Source organism: Chiloscyllium punctatum, chromosome 3 (assembly GCF_047496795.1).
Source record: "Chiloscyllium punctatum isolate Juve2018m chromosome 3, sChiPun1.3, whole genome shotgun sequence".
NCBI classification, from domain to species: Eukaryota; Metazoa; Chordata; class Chondrichthyes; order Orectolobiformes; family Hemiscylliidae; genus Chiloscyllium; species Chiloscyllium punctatum.
The window spans coordinates 53,431,956-53,455,681 of NC_092741.1; the positions used below are offsets into that span (position 1 = coordinate 53,431,956).

General features: G+C 38.4%; 1 protein-coding gene across 2 annotated transcripts in view; it reads right to left on the minus strand.

Moving 5' to 3' along the window:
• phip (pleckstrin homology domain interacting protein) overlaps window positions 1-23,726 on the minus strand; it is a 206,553-nt gene that overhangs the window by 37,917 nt on the left and 144,910 nt on the right. For both annotated transcript variants that reach the window (XM_072553357.1, XM_072553354.1), the window contains exons 21-28: window positions 17,534-17,677; window positions 14,794-14,873; window positions 12,545-12,779; window positions 12,241-12,360; window positions 8,096-8,203; window positions 4,347-4,471; window positions 3,137-3,219; window positions 2,276-2,387 (exon numbers count right to left, since the gene is read on the minus strand). In XM_072553357.1, the coding sequence (XP_072409458.1) occupies window positions 2,276-2,387; window positions 3,137-3,219; window positions 4,347-4,471; window positions 8,096-8,203; window positions 12,241-12,360; window positions 12,545-12,779; window positions 14,794-14,873; window positions 17,534-17,677 (1,007 nt within the window). The remainder of the gene's footprint in view (window positions 1-2,275; window positions 2,388-3,136; window positions 3,220-4,346; window positions 4,472-8,095; window positions 8,204-12,240; window positions 12,361-12,544; window positions 12,780-14,793; window positions 14,874-17,533; window positions 17,678-23,726) is intronic.

Consider the following 23,726-nt stretch of genomic DNA (forward strand, 5'->3'; position numbering starts at 1 on the left):
TCTTGGTTCACTCTGTCTTTCAGGTGATGACACCGGTGACCTTTTCCCCACTACAACCTGCTCCTGTTCTCACTCCTTGGATATTGTCAAGTCCTCATTGACAGTGAAAATGACTTTGGAAAGGATATTTAGTTAGTCTTCAGAAGATGTTTCCAGTTTCTTCTGAACAGTTTAACATCTGGTGTTTGTATTATGTATGGTCTTGGCATGTCAAGTGTTTCTAGCATGACTGCAAGTTGGCATTTTTTGTCTTGTCTGATTAGGACACTGCCTCTTTCTGCCAATAACAGACAAATTTCTGGTCTGTTTTTGGCAAAATACTGCTTGCACTTGACTTGTCTCCTCTTGAACACTTCCTGGATAATTCACTACAGTGCAGGCTTTAACTACTTTTCAGAACCTGGCAGTTTTGGTTTCAGTCTCTGACCCGTGAGTAATTGAGAAAGTGACAATCCAACCATGTCCAAAGGTGTGTTTTGGAACTCAAACAGAGCCACCTATGGGAACACCCTGGCCTTCCTGTACTTTTCTCAGCAGATTCTCTATAGTCTGAGTGGCTGTCTTCAACTTGACCATTTTACTGTGGAAACCCAGGACTTGATGGTGAATGCTTTAATTTCCCAGCTGCTTACAAAGTTTCAGAACTCCTGAGCTGGCAAATTGTGCTATCTTGTCCCTTTATCAAGAATCCCACTCCTTACAAAGATGCAACTTCATTGCTATAAAGATTTGTTTGTAGTTTCTCTCAACTTGGAGATTTCGGGATATTATGAAAAGTAATTCAGGAACAAAAGATACTCTCCACTGTTGTAATGGAACAGATAAACTTCAACCTTTGGCAAAACTCATTTAGGCACTTGATGACAAATGAGAGGATCTGGTGCTTTGTTGTTCTTGGAAAAGCTGCATACTGAACACCTTGCTACAAAGTCTTCAATCTGTTTAGCCATGCCTGGCCAGAAAAGAATATCCCTTGCTTGTTTTTGCACTTGATTCTTAGGTGAGTCTCATGAAATCCTATCAAGCATTTCCTTTCTCATTTTCAGTGAAATGACTAGTTTTGAGTTCTTGCAAAACTAACCCCTCTGAATAGATCAGATCCTCTCCAAGTGTCTATTAGTGCTGGGTCATCTTTGAAATTTTTATTCTAGTTTCTGGCCATTCCCTAAGCACCTCTTCCTTTACTATTTGCAACTCTTGTTCTATTGAATTTTTCCAATTTCTCTTCTGAGACAGGAAGTTGACATGTGATCATATTATTTTCCAGCATGTTCTCTAGCAGGCTTTTATTGTTTTCTCACAAATGGGCTCCACTCAGTATATCAGCCACATGCATTTCTTTGCATGATTTCTATTTCAATTCTACATACGTGACACAGAAGAAATTCTTGCTGCCCAGTTTAAGTTATGGGCAGATTTCCAAAGCCAGATAACCAACAGGAGGCCCTCCAACTCAGAAGGAGCTGTTGCCAGCCATTTCAGATCAGAGAGAGAGGCCACATCTGTTCGGAGATGCCTCCTCAGCACTTTTAAAACTTCTCAATTTTAAACACCCAGACCACCATCATCAATGGGAAAACTCCTCCAGAGGGCAGTTTGTGCCAACAGAGCTGTAACCAGCTAGAAAGGCCTGGAATGTTGTTGCTTAGCTCCACTGCTGTGACACCTTTCCTGGTGCTGTGGTCAGTAGGAGGTGCAGTTGATTTGTTAATATCTTAATTATCTCCCATTACTCATGTTTGGAGATAGCCCTCTGTCCTATTACTGCTTCTGGAAAAAAAACTCTACTAAGGGGATTACTGGCAAACCAGAGCACTGATCATCAGTGCAACTGCACCTTTGCATTTTTCCATTTCTGTCCCAGTTATCATTCTGGTAAATGCAGATGGTGGAAATCTTCAGTTACTTAGCTCTCACCCGAAATGAATAGTTGGTTCAGCTTCAAAGCAGATAACTAAGTTTTTCACATTCGAATGATATTACTTGTGGAAAATTTTACAATTTCTCTTTGTGCAGTTTGCAAACTTATGCAGTTTGTTACCAACCTGTATATCAGTAGTAATCAATTCTTGGAATGTAATGTGGCTAAACTGGTGAAGGAAAAAGCTTTGGAATTATTCAGGATGTGGTTAGATCTGGTACAGAGGTTCAGTTCCAAGGGAAGGAAGAGAAGTAGATGTCAAATAACCCTCTCACATTTACGTAACATTGTGACTACACTATTTAAGTCAGTTAAGTTATTCTTAACTATACATACAATCAGAGATAACCTTACCAGACATTGTAGCACTGGAATAGACTATCAGGATATTCTGGTTGTAGGGGCTCCTGGCTCTCAATAGTCCCAAACCACCATGCATCATCAATCACTGACCGAAATCGATCTCCTAAAGTGTAATAAGTCAAAAGGACACTGATATTCATAGTGGAATTAAAGTCGCTCCATGTCAACCAAACTAAAATAAATACAATGCAATTTTAAACTGAACTACAGTTTAATAAACTAATGCACCAAGTAAAGAATATTCCTGTAATTCCCCATAAGAAGTTTTATTCCTCTTACAATAGAATAATTTTACACGATTTGACTGCTCTTATTAATTCTATAATGTCCTACATAAACTTGTATAATTTTATGTCAAACTGTAGGAGTCCCTGAGCACACATTTTATTAAAGTACAAGGATGGGCATTTCCCTTCACTGGAGGTGATAAGGAAGGAAAATAATTGAATGAGTTGGTCCCAAGAGGTACTCAGTCCCTTCATGCCATCTCAGCAATTAAGCACTGGGTGATAAGTCTATGGATATGAGAAAGGTAACATCTCCAATATAAGCCCTTAAGTGATTAACTAATAGGTACTTTAGGGCCACAGTTTACAACTGGCCCAATTATTAATACTCCAGGCTTTGTTTTGTAACACTGATATAGAGTACATATATTTTAATTATAAACCTTATTTCTTCAAATTACAAAAGTCAATCACAATTTTACAAGCATTGTCTATTAACCAGAGTTAACATCTAATCTTATTAGGATAGTCATTGCAGGATAATGAGCATTGGAATTTGTAACTAATGCCAATTTGAACCATCAAAAACAAATAATATTCATTTGATTTGTCTTTACATACATACCAATCTTCCACTGTCGAGATTTTGTCTCATCAAACTGCTGTCGTAGCACTAGAAAATCAATAACATCTGGCATATCATGGTACCTAAAGTAGAATAAAAACAAATACTTAAAATACCAATTTACATTCTTTGAAACAACGTACAGTGAACACTAACTCTCTTTCTAAGATGGCATGACAACTCAGTGCGAAAACAAAGAAGGATTAGCCGAATAATATTGTAGAACTTAAAACATATTGATCAATAGCCATATATAATGAGCTATTTGGAAATTATAGAGTTCAGAAGCAGAAATAATCTAATCTTGTTTATTCGTAACGGAGTAATGACTGACGACATCTTGGATACAGTGAACTATGTGCAGCACTGAGGCATGCTGAGATACATCTTAAATTTTACAATCAGGTCCAAGCTGTGACAATGGATTGAAAGTTCCTTTCACATCTCTCAATTCTATTCTCATTTAACCTCAAAGTCAATTCTACTCCACCTGTAAAAAATTAAAATAATAATCTTAAACTTGTTCCAAACTAATTACTAAAAGTAGAGACTACCTTTTAAACTTACATATTGCCACTTGTTTCTGACCATCAAGACGGGACATGGCATTGTTTGAAAAATTGGTCCAGTTGACATTAAGTATACTCATCCTGTCTGAGTTTAGTCATGATTAGCTGGCCAGAATGGGATAAGTAGTTTGGACTGCCTTCTTGATGTACTTCTGTTCATTGCAATTTAACTCTTGTAATATTTGGCAAAGCCACAGTATCCTTTAAATGCAAGCAAGGGCCTGATTAATATAAATGTCATGCACCTAAGATACAAATTTCAACCCTGGCATGACTTTAGTTGCTGATTACAGCAGTCATGCATAATTACATCAAGCCAATGTACACCAACAGTGAGAAGGGAACTGGCTCAGAAAGAGTCCAGAAATCTCAGTTAAATATTTGTTCTCTTTTGTTTCATTTCAGACTAGGTATGGTCTTGCTGACACAAGGATATATCTTTGCTCTCTCTCACCTAATAACGTTCACCTTGCAAGCACAATCACCCTTCCTTCCTCAGTATTTATCTGCTGGTAAGTACCATCGCTATGGGTCCCCATCAGTGATCTCCTGATAGAGAAATCACACATTCTTCCTGCAGGCAGGTGGCAATTCAATTTATCATGATTTAATTCCTACTTTCTGTGAAAGACCGCTCTTACTTCATAGAGAATGAACCTCCTGTCAGTTTGCCTGTGTCTGTATCGATAAAAGCCAGTTTGAGGCAGCACAGAGATGGGGGTCCCACTTCATACTTGATCCCAACTATTTTCACCAGCTCTTGTTCCTGCCAGAAGTACAAAACATATTTAATATTGAACTTTCAAACTTTTAGCAAAATCTTTCCTCCAAGTGTTACAGAAAAGTTAAGGTATTTAGGCCTTTATACAAAATAATTTCAAGACCAACCCAGTATGGTAAAGACTCTAAATATGTTACTGTTTGGAAACTTGGGTTTTAAAGTTGAGCAAAATTGATTTTAGTTCTCACTTTTATGATGATCTGATCTTTTCTTTTACAGGTCAGAAAGTCATTTTGAATAGTGAGCTAAAGTCTGCATTTCCAGGAAATCATGTAATTATCAGATAAATGACAAGCATGGTATTTCCCAATCCGGAGATAATTGCTAAGGTTGGGTTTACCATGCGTTTTACAACTTTGAGAGAGGTAGGAGGAGGGGTTCAAAAATAAATTAATTCAAGCAGTAACTGGTTCCATCAGAAAAAAGATCCTGTTATTAGTAACCCAAGAACTCAGCGTCAAAGTATTTTCATCAGAGAAAGAAGGTCTTTGGCCCATTGAGTCTGGGAAGGTCATCAAACATATCGATTCAAATGGAGTTTTCCACCACTTGGCCAGCAGTCTTGATGCAATGGCATTTCATGTGGTCATCCAAATATTTTTTATATGCCTTTTAGGCAGTGAGTCAGTACTAAGTAATAAAAAAATTGAGTTACTTATAAGAAAATCAGAAACAGAAGGCTGTCGAAGAATTGGAGTGGAAACTAAGTGTATGCCTTCTAGAGTCTTGTAGGATAAGGAACACATGTTAAGCAGTAAGTGAGATCCCCAGTAAACACCTTTTTTTTAAAAAAAGAGAGTGTCAGGAAGTGTCATTAATTGAAGAGATCTGCACTCAGTCAATGAACAAGAAGGCTGCTAAGAAGGAAGCTGATTACAGTGCTGGCAACTGAACAAGGACCCTTCAACTAAGATTTGAGTACCTCTAAGGTAGTTGTTGGGGGAAAAGGATTAGACCATCAGCTGTAGGAGCAGAAGCAGAAATAGACCATTTGGTCCATTGAGTTTACTCTACCATTCAACGAGTTCATTGCTGATCTGATAATTCTCAGCGTCATTTTCCTCCCATTAACTCATGTGCCTCAATTCCCTGGTTAAAAATCTGTCCATCTCATTGAATAAATGTTATGGCCCGATCTTGACAAGCTGCTGTGGTAAGGAATTCCACAGATTCCTTACTTTCTGAGAGGAGAATTTCTCCTTGTTTCCATCTGAAGTGGGTTGAATCTTTCTTTCTGATTTTTGGAGTAAGACCTTTTCAGATAGTTCTTGTGCAGTGTAATATGAATTTTTTCGTGCAGTAAACTTTCATGTTCTTTTGTTAAAAGTACATTGGCAGCCTTTTGTGAGAATGTGATTGACTTCCATGGCAAACATAGAGAGAAAAAAATAAGTTTATGGTCTAACAAGCCAGGGACTTTAAGTTCTTAAGAAGATTTGTAGCTCAGTTTGTGAACGAAGTTGTTGACTTGCTTGTTGAGTTGGTAAGTTTGTTTGCAAACGTTCCATCACCACTCTAGCTAACACCATCACTGCTCCTCCAGTGAAGCGTTGGTGTTCTGTCCCGCTTACTATTATGCATCCTGGCTTGTTCAGGTGAGGTCACCATTTCCAGTTCTGTTTCTTAGTGATTGGCATATGGAGTCTATCTCTAAATGTTTGACATCACACAACACCAGGTTATAGTCCAACAGGTTTATATGGAAGCACTAGCTTTTGGAGCGCTGCTCCTTCATTCAACACTGGCACTTCCTCATCATGTCTACATGTTTGTTCATGGAGTTCCGGGTTGAGTGCCAGGCCTCCAAGAATTCCCATGCATGTCTCTGTTTGGCTTGTCCTAGGATGGACACATTGTCTTAGTGTAGTTGGGACAACTACTGTCAAGTATAAAGGATCCCACACCCACAACCAACAGAACCAACATTATATACAAAATACCATGTAAATAGTGCCACAAACATTATGTCGGGCAAAGCAGAAGAAAACTAGCCATGAGGGTACACGAACCCCAAGTAGCCACCAAGAGACATGATCAACTATCACTTCTGACCATTCACACGGACAAAGGAGGACTCCAATTCGACTGGAACAACGTATGCATCCAAGTCAAGCCAAACAGAGACATGCATGGGAATTCCTGGTTGCCTTGCACTCAACCAGGAACTCCATTAACAAACATGTAGAGTTAGATTCCATCTACCAACCACTAAGAAACAAAACTGGAAATGGTGGTCCCATCTCAACCAGGACACATAAACAGCAACACCAACAGAACACCAACGCTTCACTGAAAGCACACTGATGATTAGGGTGTAGGTTTGCTCGCTGAGCTGTAGGTTTGATATCCAGACGTTTCATTACCTGGCTAGGTAACATCATCAGTGGCGACCTCCAAGTGAAGTGAAGCTGTTGTCTCCTGCTTTCTATTTATATGTTTGTCCTGGGTGGGGTTCCTGGGGTTTGTGGTGATGTCACAAACCTTGCAAAAACACTGATGATGTTAGCTAACATGGTGACAAAGCGCCTGCAAACAAATTATGGGATGTGACTGGTCCAGTATCACCATCAGCTGGGAACCTCAAACCAGTGGCACATTTCTGTGTTTTAGTTATTGCATCTTCTAAGAGCTTTCAAGTAAAATGAAAATGCAAAACAGTGCAACTTTCTTTGTGTTGGTTTGCAATCTGGTTAGACAAAGACCATTTCCAGTTTAAGAAGTCTCCAAATCATATCCAATAAGCAATCCAAAGAGGTAAGGTGTTTGTTTGCTCAATATGGCACGCACATTCTCCAACCCTCACCCTCTGCAAAGTACACGTCAGGTTTGAGACCTGTTAGCTGTGAGAGGGGGTAAGTGTAGGGAGCTCAGAAATTGGGCACATTATCTGGAGAAATAAACATAAGAATTATTTGTTAAGAAATACTCAGAACAGACCGTGCCAAGCCATTCTCTATATTGTTTTCAAACAACATAACTGATGTAGCATTAGCCCATTCCCCAAAAGGAGGAGAGAGACAGAGATGGATACAAAATTGTAGAGATTTTGGTACAATGAATTTCCTATTCTGCAGAAAATTCAAGATTCTGCTCAATATTAGCTCCCAGTTACTTCTGTGTCACATGAGTCATCGGTTTAACTGTCTCACGAACATTAATATTCAAAAGTGGATTTTCCTGAACGTTATCCCTTGTTCTGTCCAGTACATTATTCATAAAACAAAGAATATTGGTGGAAAGGAATGAATTGTAGATACAACAAAATAAGTCACTGCAAGTTTAGGGGAGGCCAAGTACCTCCAATCATTGTGTAGTGCGTGGGACACAGGAAGAATGAGGCTAAAACTCAAGATACAATAAACCATCAGACATTCTGCCAGACTCAACAGTTAAAGCACAGCCTTGACGGAGCCCTGATGTAATCTACCATTGAGTATGTTCAGCCAAGACAGTGAACTAATACTCCCAATGACCAACAGAAGATACTTCACAAAAGAATCCCGCTCTTCAAGATTCTCAGGAAAACTAGTGTTTTAATCAATGTTACCTGTTGACTAGAACTAAAATTAAAACGCAACTTTCCTTAGACAAACTCTGACAATACTTTACCCGTAAATCCATCTTGTGCCACGCTTGCTTTTTAGCATTTATGCGAAAAAGTTTTAACTTCTTAGCCATTTCAACATAGGCTTCGTGACCCTGTCGAAAATAGTAAACCTAGAATTCAAACATAAAAATATTGTAGCAAGCTTGCTATTCCCAGAAGAACACAAGTATAAATGAATCACATTATCTTACAAAATAATGATTTAGTGCAAACAGTAATGAAAAATTCCTGGGCCAATGAATAACAAGTCAACCATGGTCAATGAAAATGTCTCAATTTGTCAGGTGAGATATGCAATATTACAAACACCATTATTAAGTGAATTTATCTCTATTCTAAAGCCTACATATACAGAAATTAGATATGAGAAAACAATGCTATCTTTAGCACAAATACATAGACAGGATGATAAAAAAAATCTATATTCACCAGAAAAAAAATTCTGCTTTCACATATAGTACAAATCAAACTAGAGACAATCACACATGCATAATTCACATACTTATGAGCATTAAATAATTCATTTGAATATTGGAATCAATATAATAGAAAGGTGAGCACAGTTAGGACCTCCCACATTTTTTTAAGTTGGGGGTGAAGTTATGTGTTCCTCAAGATGACAGGTATTAGGACTGAGAAATGCAACAGTTTCTCAGATAAGATGTGCAATAACAGATCAAGCAACACCAAAGACCATAAGGATAAAATAATATAAGAACTGTGATTGCTAAAAATCGGAAACAAAAACAGACATTGTTGGAGAAATTCAGCAGATCTGGCAGTGTCTGTGGAGAGAGAAACAGAAAAACTCAGATTTCCATATCCACAGTTCTTTCGTCTGTTTTATCCTCACTGCCTTTCTGAACAATACCGCTTAGACAGTACCAAGTTCAGGACATTTGTGATCCGCACTATTAACATTTAACTTTTAATCAAGCTCCTTCATTTCTTAAAGAAATACAAGAACTAGGAGCAGTGTAGGCCATTCAGCCTTCTGAATCTGCTCTGTTATTCAATGTGATCATGGTTGATCCTCTACCTCAATGCCACAATCTTTTCTCTCATACTTCATGATACCGTTGAAGTCCGAAACATTATCCATCTCTTTAGTGAATACATTCAAGTGAGTTGACTTCCACGGCCTTCTGTGGTAGAGAATTCCACAACTTCGCTACCCTCAGAGTAAAGAAATATTTCCTCATTTCTGTCCATCCATCACCAAAACCAGCCTTCCTTCCACGGACTCCATCTACATTTCTCGCTGCCTCAGGAAGGCAGCCATCATAATCAAAGACCCCTCTTACCTGCTTATACTCTCTTCCACCCTCTTCCATTGGGCAGAAGATACAAAAGTTTGAACACATGTACCAACAGATGTAAGAACAGCTTCTTCCCTGCTGTTGGACCCCTCATCTCTTCGAGTTGATCTTTATCTGCACCTTCTCTGTAGCTGTAACACTATATTCTGCATTCTGTTCTATTACCCTGATGGACTTATGTAAGGTATGATTTGTCTGGTTAGAAAGCAAAACAAAACTTTTCACTGTATTTCAGTACATGTGACAAAATCAAATCAAAAATGGTCTACCCTGTATCCTGAAACTGTCTCCGCTGGTTCTTGGCTCAACACAGGAAATCATCCTCCCTGCAATCTATCTGTCCAGCCCCATTAGAACTTTACAAGTTTCAATCAAATTTCTTCTCATTCTGGAAAATACAGACCCAGTCAAACCAATCTCTCCTCACATGACAGTCCTGTTATTCCCTGTATCAGCCTCATGAACCTTTACTGCACCCCTTCTGTGGCAAATACATCCTTTCTTCCATAGGGATGCCAAACGTGCACACAATACTCCAGGTGTGGTCTCACCAAGGGCCATGTACAACTTCAGTAAGATACCCATACTTCTGAACTCAGATCCTCCTGCGATAAAGGGCAACATACCATCTGATTGAACTGTTCTTGAAACCATTGAGAAGTAGGTTTATCAAGCTGTAAATCATTTTATACAATAGCTAATAAATTCTTCTGCCTATTTTCATTGGGCTATATTCACTACCCTCAAATAATAGTAATACCTGATGTACTCTCTTATTTCATTGAAAAACATTTTTCATATATAGTATTCAGACATCAAAAGCAGACGGCATTTTTCTCATGGCACCATGAAACTACTTTGTCTGTATTGGAAAGTAAGTTATAAGCAAGAACGTGTGGCTCAGGTAATCAGTGATTAAGTACCTCCAACTTGTAGCAGGCAATGGATATTCCCAATTGGGCAGGGGAACACTCCAACTTCTACCAAAACCTCAGTAGCCTTGTGCTTATGAGGCCTAAGCACAGAAAAAATTGGAGACTTCTGATAAAAAAGTTATTTCTTGTATCAGTCTATAGAGATGATTACAAATTGCAGAATCATAATTCCTCGAAAACCAGGTACATAAATGGGTTTAAAGCAAACTTAGACAGGAAAAGTACTTTTGATTTTCAAAACAAAAATCTTGCAAAAGAATAATTTGTACAGAGACAAGCCTAGAATAGTAATATCCAGTGGTTAATGTAGAATTCATTCTGGACCACACACCTACTTCACAGTCAATTATAATTTTGACCCCATTCATAACTTAGCTCAAGTTGTTCAAAATGCCAGTTATGTTAAATACTGTTCATCTGGCTATTGATTCTTAGATCTCTTTCAGGTTCACCTTCAGCTATTTCAGACTCACTCCAAGTAAGTGGCAACTTTTTTTTTCATTCTTATTGCAGTTCTTTACATTTCTCTGAATTAAGTTTCATCTGCCATTATCGTGAAAACTTCCTATCTGGTCCAACATCAATTTCTAAATTAAGTTCTCTAATTCCACAACTGCTCTTAGTTTGATACATGTCCAAATTTTAGCTTTTTGCATTAATTCTGATTCCAGGTGACTTATATTTGTGTCATATTCTGATGCATTCTTTTCAGTCCTTTCCCTATACTGAAATAATTTCTCTGGTACTGTTGCTTCCTATTTTTCAAATGTTTCTTAATTGTGACAGAATTTAACCTGAAATCCTGAAAGCCCAATGAACATCTACAATAAAAATGACAGTTTCACTGGTGAAATCTAATTGGACAAGCACTGCAGTGCATACAAAAAAAGTCTTGAATTTGAATTTTACATGAAACACCAATATTTTTCAGATTTAAAAGTGGCAATAATGGTGTCCCTCTATAAGTAAGTGTACATGTGCACAGTTCTCTCCCAGAATTGACAGTGAAAAGATTTGTAATATCCGCATAATAGTGATGAATTTAATGAAGCAAATTCCTTGGCATGATTTGCTGTACTGCTGGCTAACAGTAGTACACCTATCTTAGGTAAGCAAAGGGAACCTAAATTGTTTATCCCATGTAATCAATATAGTTCAGAAGAAACACTGGCATAAGCCATCCCCAGATGGATTTCCATGCTAGAAAGAAAAGGGAAGAAAATGGAAATTTGTTTGCAGGACTACAACAATACAAAATCAAATTACTGAGGACATTAGTAATCAGAATTAGATAAAAGCGGAAATATGCTCCAACAAAACTTCAGGTCAGCTCAACCTGAGGTGGCCTGAGCTATTGAGTATTTCCAGCAATTTTTTAATGTCATACTTTCTTTTATACACTCACTCACCATTACCATTGTGAGGCATAGCCCCACTTGATGATATTTAAATATGGTGTAGATTTCTTAATCTGACCATGCATTTTTTAAAATCAAATCAACATAAACATTTTAGTTTGACATCAAGAAGTTGCACATTTTCTATCAGCCATCACTGGTCTAGAGTAAGACCAGCCGATTCCCAATAGGGGCTTGTGTGCTGGCAGATTATAGAAGAACAATGGCAAAAGGGGAAAAAAGTACAATACTTTCAGATATTACATCATCAACAGGGCATTTGCCTGATTATGATCAACCACCAAATATTAACTTCTCAGAACAAAGCACAACAAATGAACATTAAAAAATGCAAAGATGAGGAAGATTAAGAAAACTGGAAGAATCTTCCATCACCATGATAGTAAGGTTAACGAAACCAACCAGGACAAATGCATCCCATGTTGAAGAAAAGGTAAGCCATTATCATGACAGTAGAAATAGAAAATTATAATACCTCATCACCCATTTGTGGTACAAAAGGACAACGCCTGGGCATAGTGTCAGTAATCCACACTGGTGGAAGCCACTCTTCCAGAGTCTCCCCTTGCTTCGGTATGACACCAGCGGGTGGTCTCTGGAAAATAACAACATTTTCTATCCATTAAACTTGTTTAGTGAAATCATTTACAAATGATCTCTGTACTGCACCAGTAATCATAAATAATTTTGAACTGACATTCCCTCATGAACTAATTCCTCACCAGTTCTACTTTGTTCTACTGAAGGGACTAAGAAAAGTTTTCCAAGTAAGCCATCACCTTTATTCTTTTCTCCCTTGGTTTCCTCCTTATCTTTGGAGTTGCAGTGCCATCTTTGTCTTCTTTATGTTTTTTCCTTTCTTTCTTTATTTCTTTTTCTTTCCCTTTTTCTTTTTCCCCTTCATCTTCCGAACTGCTAACAGCTTTCTTTGCTTGCTGCCTTGAAGATTTTTTTGGCGGCTGAAGGTTAATTCCAGCATCAGCAGTCCAGTCGGAATAGTCACTTGAATAATCACTAGAAACAGAGAACTAAAATAAATGAAAAGGCCATTGATCTGAAACGCTAACTCTGGTTCTGTCTTCTGACACACTGAATGATGTGCTACATGCTTCGAACATTTTCTGTTTTTTCATTTCACACATTACTCAATAGATATTTCCTCCAGACTACTTAATAATTTATACACAGTCTCCTCCAGAGAAGCAAATACAGCAGCCCAAATGTTCCAACTCACAATAATTTAGATTGGGGTATTACAAGCAAACCTTTTAGCAAATCATAATCTTGTTATCATTCACTTTTCATAGACAGCTAATTTAGAAAGTTTGACAGGTGCACATGCATTATGGGTGTGGTTACAACTTTTAGCGATAACAGTAAGCAACAGTACATCCTCACTTTAAGTTACTTCATTTTAAGTTGTTTTGATTTAACCTTGTGTTTTTAATGGGCCCAGCATTTGTATTAAGCCTGCAAATCCACGAGGCTAAATGTTGTTGCTACAATATCCTTGTTGCTACGTCCCAATTGATTCCATTTTGGAGCAACCTGTTCCACTTCCTGACTCTCTCAGTTATTGCTGCCCTTCTGCTGACTCTTTCTGCTTGAGGCTATTCCAACATGGTATCAACTGGTACATATCAACACAGGATATGAAACAATGCTAAAGCTGCAAATCCATGAAGCTAAATGCAGATACTGGGCCGATTAAAAACACAAGGTTAAATCAAAATTAAAATTAAGTAACTTAAAGTGAGGACATACTGTATTGGCTGTTTAATGTTATCGCCCACTCTGAAACTCAATAATATTGTTACTATGTAGGTGGCCTCCTGCCTCTTGCCATTCATCTTCCAAACCTTGCACAACGGTTTGGAAAAGGATGTGGCCAGCAAGAAGGTATATGGAGGTTTCGGGAATGGGAAGGTCAGGAAGCACAAATCAGTAGAAAGTCAGATGACCAAAGTAAAATACTCCTGGATGACCTGATGTCATATAAGGCACTAAATAATTGCTAGTCCCTACCTTTCCAATAGTATGGGTGCCAGTTTTACATGAACATCTTTTATAACTTGAAATACGAATACTCCTAATGTCATTATCCTAACCTTCCATGAAACGACATTATATGCACATTGCAGACAAAGTGTTTGCATTTAATAAAACAAAGATATTTTTTGTTTCATAGAGTATACAACATCATTCGTACCTAAAATTCACACCTAGTGACCGAGCAAAATGTCTTGGGAGCAACATTCATAGCCTTGTTTAATCTTATTAATTGACCCGGTCACAAATTACAATTCCCAATTAATCTGGAGGCTCTTATTTATTACTGGTAACATATTGTAATCCACAAAGGGCCATAAGCATCTTTTCCCATTAGGAAAAGCCAATTGGTAACATAATGTATAATATAATTTGAGAGGCACTACTTGATGCGAAGAGCAGGTGAGGCAATTAAACAGACAATACTGAGGTTGAACCTCTGCTGTTGGCATCATTCTCCAGACATCTAGGCAAACAAGCTCACCTCCCACTTATTCTCTAGCCAACAATAATGTGGAAAAATACAAAGTAATATAAAGGGGAAGAGAACCAATACAAAAAACAATGAAATGGACTAACTGAAAAGCATTAGGAGAGATGTTTTTACATTCTCAGTGATGACTGAGTATGAACTGTGCCGTATTGCCTGGCAGCTGAGGTTGGGTATCTGTTAAGTTTTGTTTCAGGATGGCTCCTTAGCACAAGTCCTGTTTTTTAACAGTGACAAGTCAGGTACTGCCACGGCTTGAAACCGATCTGCATATTTCACAGCAAACGAGCCACTCTTCTTCCCACCTTTCTGCTAAGTTTGCCTACTTTATATATTTGAACAAAAATTTATTAAACCCACAAATTCTTGTGAATTTGGTACAGGCCTTGATTCTGGAACTCTCTGCATCACAACAAGCAGAAAATACGAGTAAACACATTTTTTTATCATTAAGAATTAAAAAAGAAAATCATTTAAAACATGACTTGCCTAGAGCTGCTGCTTTCATTGTGCCAGGCATCCCCATCCTCTTCTGATGTCACACCATTGACAGCACAGACTTCCGCCTCCTAAAAATTAAAATCAAATTTACTGAAGACATATATTTCTATAATTGAAGGATTTTCACACAATATGTATTCCTAGTGCTGTCAGTAATGACATGCATTTTAGAAATACAAAGACGAGTCAGATGCAATGTATTAATGATAAAATCGTTAAAGTGTTGGCATTTGAAGTCATAAATGGTCACACACAAGTTCAGAAATTGTTGTGCGATGGGACTCTTATGATTGCCCATACACAAAATAAAGTCAAAACATACTTTTTTTTTTCCAAAACATCCTAGTTATAACAGCAAGAGGAGGTACTTACCTCTCCTCTCTGTGTCTTCTCGCCCCTCTCACACGCAGTAGAACACATCGCAGTTCTAGGATGCGGGAGGGAGCCAAAATAATATACTCAAAAACAGAGGTTGGTAACCCCTAGTACAGCTTTAAAACCACTTTTTTTTTAAAAAGTTCATTATTATACAAAAGCCACAAGTCTTTATTTAATAAATTTTCAATACAATTCAATTTTTACTTTGCAAAGATTCTCCACCCATTCTCTTCATTAGATTTGTCAGAAGGCAAGTACTGTTATGTCCCTAGGAACCTGTCTCAACTTTACCAACTGTGAGAGGTGCCAGTGCCTGACCTGCCTCCAAAGACAGTTTAACCATTTGAACAAAAAGTGAAGGTTGGAGGCATAGTTCAAAATGATACTAACGAATTTTAGCAAAGGCTTGAACATACAAAGACTTGGTCATGCTTCATAATGCAAAATATTTCAAAGTTATGTGAACCAAATGATGGCAAAAGGGACTAGATTAATTTAGGATATCTATATGAGTTGGACCAAACGGTTTGTTTCCAAACTGCACAACTCTATGACCCATGTCCAAATAACAGGGATAAAATATAACAACATTTTACTCCAATATTTCCCTTTGGTAAGGAATTCAGCTCAATTGAAAAGACGTCAATGAGATGCCTGGCTAAAAATAACTTCAATGCAGCAACAGATATAATAGATAAGACCCCTACCATAAAAATCTAGCTTTTGACAATATAAAACCAAATATTAAATTTACAAAGTATTGATTATAGTCAGATCTAAAAGCTGGCACAAGTCAGTTCAATAATTACAATAGGGAGGAAAACATCTGAGCGTACAGCAAATGTAATAGTCGGACATTTGCTGGTTATCGAGAAGATTCAAAGAAAAACAGAATAAAAACAAAGTACTAAATGATGGAAATCTGAAATAAACAGAAAATGCTGGAGAAACTCAGCAGGTCTGGCAGCATCTGTGGAGAGAGACAAAATTAATGTATAGGAGTCCAGTATGACTCTTTTTCAAATCTGAAAGGGATCGTAAAATGTTTTTATACATTTATCATCGGAAAAGGTGGAGCAAAAGGGGAACGAGTGGTGTGGAGGCCCAGCGCAAAGAACAATGGGGTTGCTAGTTTGTATGAAAGAAATATGTAAAATAAAAGTCTGCAAGGATGAAAATGAGTTTTCTTGGTCACAAGCAAAGCGAATGTGTTTTGGTGGGATAGTTTTGGAGGGTCAGTATGGACTTGTTGGGCTGAAGGGCCTGTTTCCACACTGTAGGGATTCTACAGTTTATGATATGCAAGGCGAGCTCATGAAAGGAGATGGGATGGGTGGGGGTGTGTTGAATGCAAGTAAAATGGAGGACTGACTTCATGAGGTTGGGCTCTGAAGTTGCAGTTGAAGTCTGGGGACTGTAAGATGCCCAAGCAAAAACTGGGATGCCATTGGTGCTCAAGCTTGCATCAATCTTCACCGGAACATTGTAGCAGGTCCAGGAGGGAAGCAACTGAACAAGGGTGAAAAACAGAGCCAGCACAGTAAGAACTAAGTTTAGAGGGGAATACATAGGTTGAAATAACGGGTCAGCTAGGATAGTGCTGTTTGTAGATATTGGGAAGGAGGCGGACATGGGCTGTGCTTGGTTGGGGGACTATGAGGTGGGAAACTGTGGAGTGGAGGTCTCCAGAGGAGAAGAGATCAGTAATAGTCCTGTAAATAACAGCTTGACATTCAGTGGTGGGATCATGACCCGGGGAGAGGGGAGAAAGTGTGTCAGGCTTAATGCTCAGCACCTGCAAAGTAAGGATCAGCACAGCAGATGACAATAACACTATCCTTATTAGGAGGATTATTAACTAAGTCAGGGTTGGTTATGAGAGAACAGAGTGCATCAAGTTCATAGGGTGACAGGTCAGAATCGGTGAGGGAAGCAGAGAAAAGTAAGACATCCAATGTCACATCAGTTTTTAATGAAAAAATCAAGTGCAGGCAAAAGGTCAGAAGGGAGGGGCCAAATAAAGATGGATGGGAGGGTCTGTGCAGCTAGGACAGATGCGAAAACAATGGAATAAGAATTCAGCAAAAAGTGCCCAAAATTCATTGCGGAGGGTACGCAAAGAAAATACCTTAAGCTGAACAAAGTAACAGTCAATGCACTTCATTATGCAAAGTGCTTTGAGATGCAAATAATATCTTATATACATACATATGTCTGTACAAAATATATGTTTACATTTTTAGATGTTATACATTTGCAGTAAACCATATTACAGAGATAGAGATTGATTAAAATGTAAGTCCAAACCCAGTTATAGAATAAGATACTTTATGTTCTTTGTAAAACTCACCTCTGAAGAGCTGTTGTAATCAACATTCTGTGGTAAACTTCTATTCCCATCATCCATTGCCGATCGTGTGCAGTAATTGTGTATATTCTGGCGACTCTGTTTCTTCCCTTCTCCACTTTCTTGCAAACGTTCATAGGAATGCACCTAGAAAACAAAACGTAGCCAAAGCATAATATTAGAACAGAATCGATTCTAAGATGTTTTTCAAACAAAATGCAAGAAAAAAATCATACTGACATTTTTCTATTCCTTTTTCAATACTAATTGAATAACTGTTTCATAAGTTTAGATTATATATACAGTTAAAAAAAAGTGTGATATGATTAGTTGAGGACCCTGGGTCTGTACTCGATGGAGTTCAGAAGGATGAAGGATACATCATTGAAACTTACAGAATACTGAGAGGAAAAGAAACAAGGAATTGTGGATGCTGGAAATCAGAAATCAAAACAGAAACTGCTGGAAAAACTCAACAGGTCTGGCAGTATCGGTGGAAAGAAAACAGAATTTAGGTTTCAGCTCCAGTGACCCTTCTTCAGAACTTATTTTAGCTTGGAAAAGGTTAGATATATATTATATATACATGATGAAGGTGGAGTGGTAAGAGGGGGTGGAGTAAACAATAGTTGGGGATGGACCCCAGAAAGAGAGAAAAACAGTTGCGCAGACAAAGGAAAGGGTAAATGTCTGCCTGGAGAATGAATAGCTGCAAATGGGGATCATTAGTGGCTGACAATGTGATGACAAGGCCTGGTGTGTAGGGGGTTGGGATAAGGACATGGGAAAAGGCCCTAAAATTGTTGAACTTGACACTGAGTCCAGAAGGTTGCACAGTTCCCAAGTGGAAAATGAGGTGCTGTTCTTCCAACTGGCACTGAGTTTCAGTGGAGCAATGCAGCAAGCCAAAGTCAGAGATGTTGGCGAGAGAACACATGGTGTGTTGAAGTTGCAGGCAACAGGAAACTCAGGGTCATTTTTGCACACAGACGTAGGTGTCCTGCAAAGCAATCACTTAGTCTGCGTTTCGTCTCCCTCATGTACAGCAGACCACATTGTGGACAGCAGATACAGTAGACAAGATTGAGTGAAGTGCCGGTAATCACTGCTTCACCTGAAAGGTGTATTTCGTCCCTTTGATAGTGAGGACAGAGGAAGCGATGGAAACTCTCTTTCTCTAACCATCCTTACTCCTCCCCTCTTCCTCACTATCAGTATATATACACCAACCTTCTCCCAGCTAAAATTAGCTCTGAAGAATGGTCACTGGACCCAAAACATTAACTTTGATTTCTCTCCACAGATGCTGCCAGTCCTGCTGAGTTCTTCCAGGGATTTCTGCTTTTGTTTCAGAGGGGGATAAATAGAGCGAACAAGGAGAGGATATTTCCACTAGTAGGAGAGACTAGAACCTGAGGGCATTCCCTCAGAGTGAAGGGACAATTCTTCAAAAGGAGATGAGGAAGAACTTCATCAGCCAGACTGGTTAACCTATTAAAATCATTGCCACAGAAGGCTGTGGAGGCCAAGAAATTGAGTGAATTTAAGACAGATAGATTGGTTAGTAAGAGTATTAAGGATTATGGGGAGGAGGTTCAGAATCATCTTAACCATGATCAAGTGGTGGAGCAGATGTGTCGAATGGCCTAATTCTGCTCCTCTATTTTATGGTGATGTATTGCTGCAGATTAACTTAATATCATCATTTCTACCTCCAACTAGACTCTGAACAAAGTTGCAGTTCTCATGAGGTGAGGATAGATTCAGATTTCTAATGTGGTAGATAGCTTCCATCGTAAAAATACATTTTCTAATAAGAGGAAATAATAAGCCTAAAACATTTATATAACGTGAGTAAATATAAGGGAAAGTGGCTTTCAGAACAAATCAGACAGAGGATCAGCTGTTGCTCCTGTACCTCGCCCACTCCAACTTTGCCTTTTTCAAAAAAAAAAGCACTGGTAGAAATTTTCAAACTGACGTTTACCATAGATACATAGTCAACACAGCAATCTGCTTAACACCTCTGTTCCTGGGTCAAATGGTGTCATGCAAAATATATCTGGCCTGTATTGCTAATATTCTGCTTGTGGCTCCAAATGGTTCCATGTGAAAATTGGACCCATGCTTTTAAAAGAAGGCACAGGCTTTAATTGGTGTATAATAAGAGAATATGTTGGAATGTGGATCAAACCAGGGAAATTCAGGAATGGCAATATTTTTGTGTGTTCAACCACTCACCTAGAAGATGCTTCCATGTGACAGTGGTAATTAAGTTCAGAAATCTAACGTAGAGCTAGATGGTGTTACTGTTTTCAAAGCTACAGTTTGAAAAGATCTTGAAAACTGCCAATTCAAAAATTGATTAGGCTCAGTTCATTTAGTTACCAGTGCTTTACTTATTTATCTAGTTGGTATCTGTGGAGAATCACTGAAGGATAGTTCACGGTGGAGTTCTCCAGGACTCAGAATTAGGAGCCCGGTTCTCCCCGCTATCAATTAATGACCCTCGACTTTACTGTACAATATAAAAATTTGAAAATTGCAGATAATACAAAACTTCGAAGTATTGTGAACCGTGATGAAGACAGTGCAGAGCTTCAAAGGGACATGTAAATGTTGGTGGAATGGACAATCAAGTGGCAAATGAAACAATGCAGAGAAATGTGAAGCAATTCATTTTCTTGAAAGAATTAGATGATGCATTATAAAGTAAAAGGTAAAACTTTAAAGGTGATGGCAGAGCAGAGGGACCAGGTTAATATGTGCATGAATCATTGAAAAGTACAGGATTAGTTGACAGAACATTTAATAAAGCGTCCAATATCCTGCACTTTATGTAATATGGCACAGAGTACAAAAAAAGGGACCTTAAACTTGTATAAAACACTAGCTCAACCTCAAATGGAGTATTGCATCCTATTCTGGGAATCACACCTTATGAAGGATGTGAAGGCATTAGACAGGGTTCAGAAAAAAAATCACAAGCATGGCTCCACGAATGAGGAACTTCAGACACATAGATAAATCAGCAAAGATGGGACAGTTTGCCTTGGAGGAGAGAAGGTGAAGAGATCTGATCGTGATGCGCAAAATCATGATGGGCCCAGAAAAGAGTAAAGAGAGAGAAACTGCACTGGTAAGGTCAAGAACCAGAGGCCTCAGAATTAAGATAACTGGCAAAGTAATGATGTCATGAGAAAATGCTTTTTTTGAACGAGCTATGAATAGGTTCTGGAACGCACAGCCTGAGAAGTATTGGTGGGAAATTCAATCGGGGAATCAAGAGGAACTCATTATTATCTGAAAAGGAAGAATATACAAGGCATTTTTTGGGGGCGGGTAGGGGAGAGAGGGCACTTAAGAGGAAATTAACTGAGGTGTGCACTTTCAGAAAGCCAGCACAGACCCAACCGGATGAACAGCCTTTTTCTGCACCTCTGCAGTTGTATGGCACTGAGATTTTATTTTCAAATATTTAATAGTAACAATCCCCAGGAACATCCTTAAAGTTCTTACACACAACTTGTATGGAAATTTGATTGACTCACACTGATACCACCATGCACAAATCTGGTTCTCATATTAGATGAAGGTAATGGAAGAATTACTGAAGGTGCAACATAGATTTCCAAGTACGATATCAGAATTAGGATATACAATAAGTCAGCAAAGACTGAACAGGTTGTGGCACATATTATCTCACTAAAGTGAACTCAAAAATCTTCCAGCGATTGTTGAGAACAATAAAAATGCAAAATGTTGCTGATGTAATGTTAAAAGTCAGACAAACTATAATTTTTTACTTTTATTGCAAATGTTGCATGATGCAGCCGGTCTAGATAATTATAATGTCTTTTTAAAGGGTTATGGAAAACTAGGCTCATTTTAAATTCTCTGAATTCCCAGCTTTTCATTAAAAAAGGTGACTTTGGACATTGGAATTTTTCTTTAAACAAGGCATTTCTTGGAAACGACAGTTTCAGCTAATTGCTGGTCTTGTTTACTAGAGGTCACCTGCTTGTGCTTTATGACTGGCAAAGAGTTGGGTTTGGTTTGAACCGTATCTTACATGTAATTAAATTGTTTGACTTTCAGTTGGACAAAAAACCTATCGAGGAAAAGATTGTTCAGCTGACCTTCCTGCCTTTCTGAAACATCATTGTCAGAGTTCAGTGCGATACCAGATTGTCTTCTTTAAGGGTACCTGTTGATATTATGGCTTCAAATAGGATTTGCCGAGAATCAGGCAACTGTATGCGTCTAGTGACTTGTCTGTGTGAGCCAGGCCAACAACTGTCTGGATTTTCCATACCTTATAAATGTTTTACTAAGTGTTATTGGCCAAAAGTATTGTTTCCACAAAGTGAATTTCTGCAGAGAAAAATCCATTTGTTTTCTTTTATGTGGTAGGTATTTTTTTGATTGTTTAAAGAGGTAAATACTTCTACTTTCAGTGTGTATAAGAGGCAGTTTTGCATATCGCCGAGTAAGATTTGTTCTGCAATTAATGAATAATTTTGTACTTATTAAATAAAGCTGGCTAATGGATGTGATTGTTCAAAGTGTAACATAGAGAAAACATACAATTGGCCATATCAGGAACTGGATAAAACAATTACATTTATGCTGTGACCTGTGTAGGGTAGGGGGACGAGAGAGAGCATACTCCTTCCCACCTTGATCAGAACATAAAATTAGAAGCTTGGAGCACGATATCGCATACTGACAGATTCCAATTGGAAGTGTGGTAATAATAATAATTGGAAATGGCTAAAAAGGAAAGACATCAGGTTTCTAGAGCATTTTTAAAAATGAAAATGGCCTTGATGATAATAAATACTTCTGGAAGATTTAGTTCCAAGCGACTTACAAAAAATAAATTATCCTAGTTTATTAGAATTGGTGGATAGGTTGAAGGTAAAAGTAAAAGCAGAGGCTAGAAAACAGACATAATTGGGATAATAGCACACCATTTGAAATTGGAATTGAAAAGTGTGGCGCTGGAAAAGCACAGCCGGTCAGGCAGCATCCGAGGAGCAGGAGAATCGATGTTGCAGGCATAAGACCTTCATCAGGAATGTGGGTTTCTGCCCGAAACATCAACACTCCAGCTCATCGGATGCTGCCCGACCTGCTGTGCTTTTCCAACGCCACACTTTTCAACTTTGATCTCCAGCATCTGCAGTCCTCACTTTCTCCCATTTGAAATTGGAAGAAAGACGAGGTAATCCAGTTGGTTGAATCAAACAAATTACCTGGATTTAAGTTGCACATGGAGCAGCTTGAACAAGAAAATAAACTGAAAAAAGATCTGAATACGGAAGAGAAATAAGAAAACCTGTGTTTGAAAGTGAGGGAAAAGAAGAAAAGTTTACAAGGCCAGAAGTGGAATTGTCAAGGGAATGAGAAAAGGAAAAAGAAGTGAAGCAGGAGAGAGAAAATGAGTGAAAAAAAGAAACATCAGCTTAGAAAGCTGGAACAGAAAAAGAATGATGCCTCAGACACCAAGGAATCTTCCGATGAGGTTTAACCCAAGGCCCAATAGGGAGAAGCTTAAACTTGTTCAATTCCTTCTGTGAAGTTTGGCAAAGGGGACAAAAAGGCATTTTGATTTCTTTTAGGAAAAAATGGAAGGAGAAAAGAATTAGAACTAAGTTTGTTATCACATGTACTCGCGTGAGTACAGAGAAAAAGTTTACAAAGTCGCCACTAACAGCACCTTCTTAGGGACAAAGGTAGCTAGGTACAGGATTTCAAGAACAAATCAGAAAAATAAAGAAATAAAAAGTTCAGTATTACAGTCCTTCACGCCGTCTTAGATACAACTTCCCTAGGTACAAAATCTTCAGAATAAATTAGAAAAATAAAATAAAATGAAATGCTCGGCATTACAATCCTTCAAGCAGATTGCGCCAAGCCTCGCTGAACTCAACCTTACACTGCACCAAAAACACAGCCTGGTTCCGGGCGCCAAGCTCAGAGTTCCTGAGACCAGGCTCCAGGTCTACCAAAGCCAGGCAGTCATCAATCTGGGCACTGCCACTGCTGCTGCCAAGATCGTCTGATATTGCTCCAGTTTCCACGACGTCAGAAGAGAGGCCTGAAGCATGCAGGGTTAGGAGTTCTAATACTACTTACCGTGCCAGCGCCACCATCTTGGAAAGGTGGCTAACAGAAAACTAGACGCAGGTCA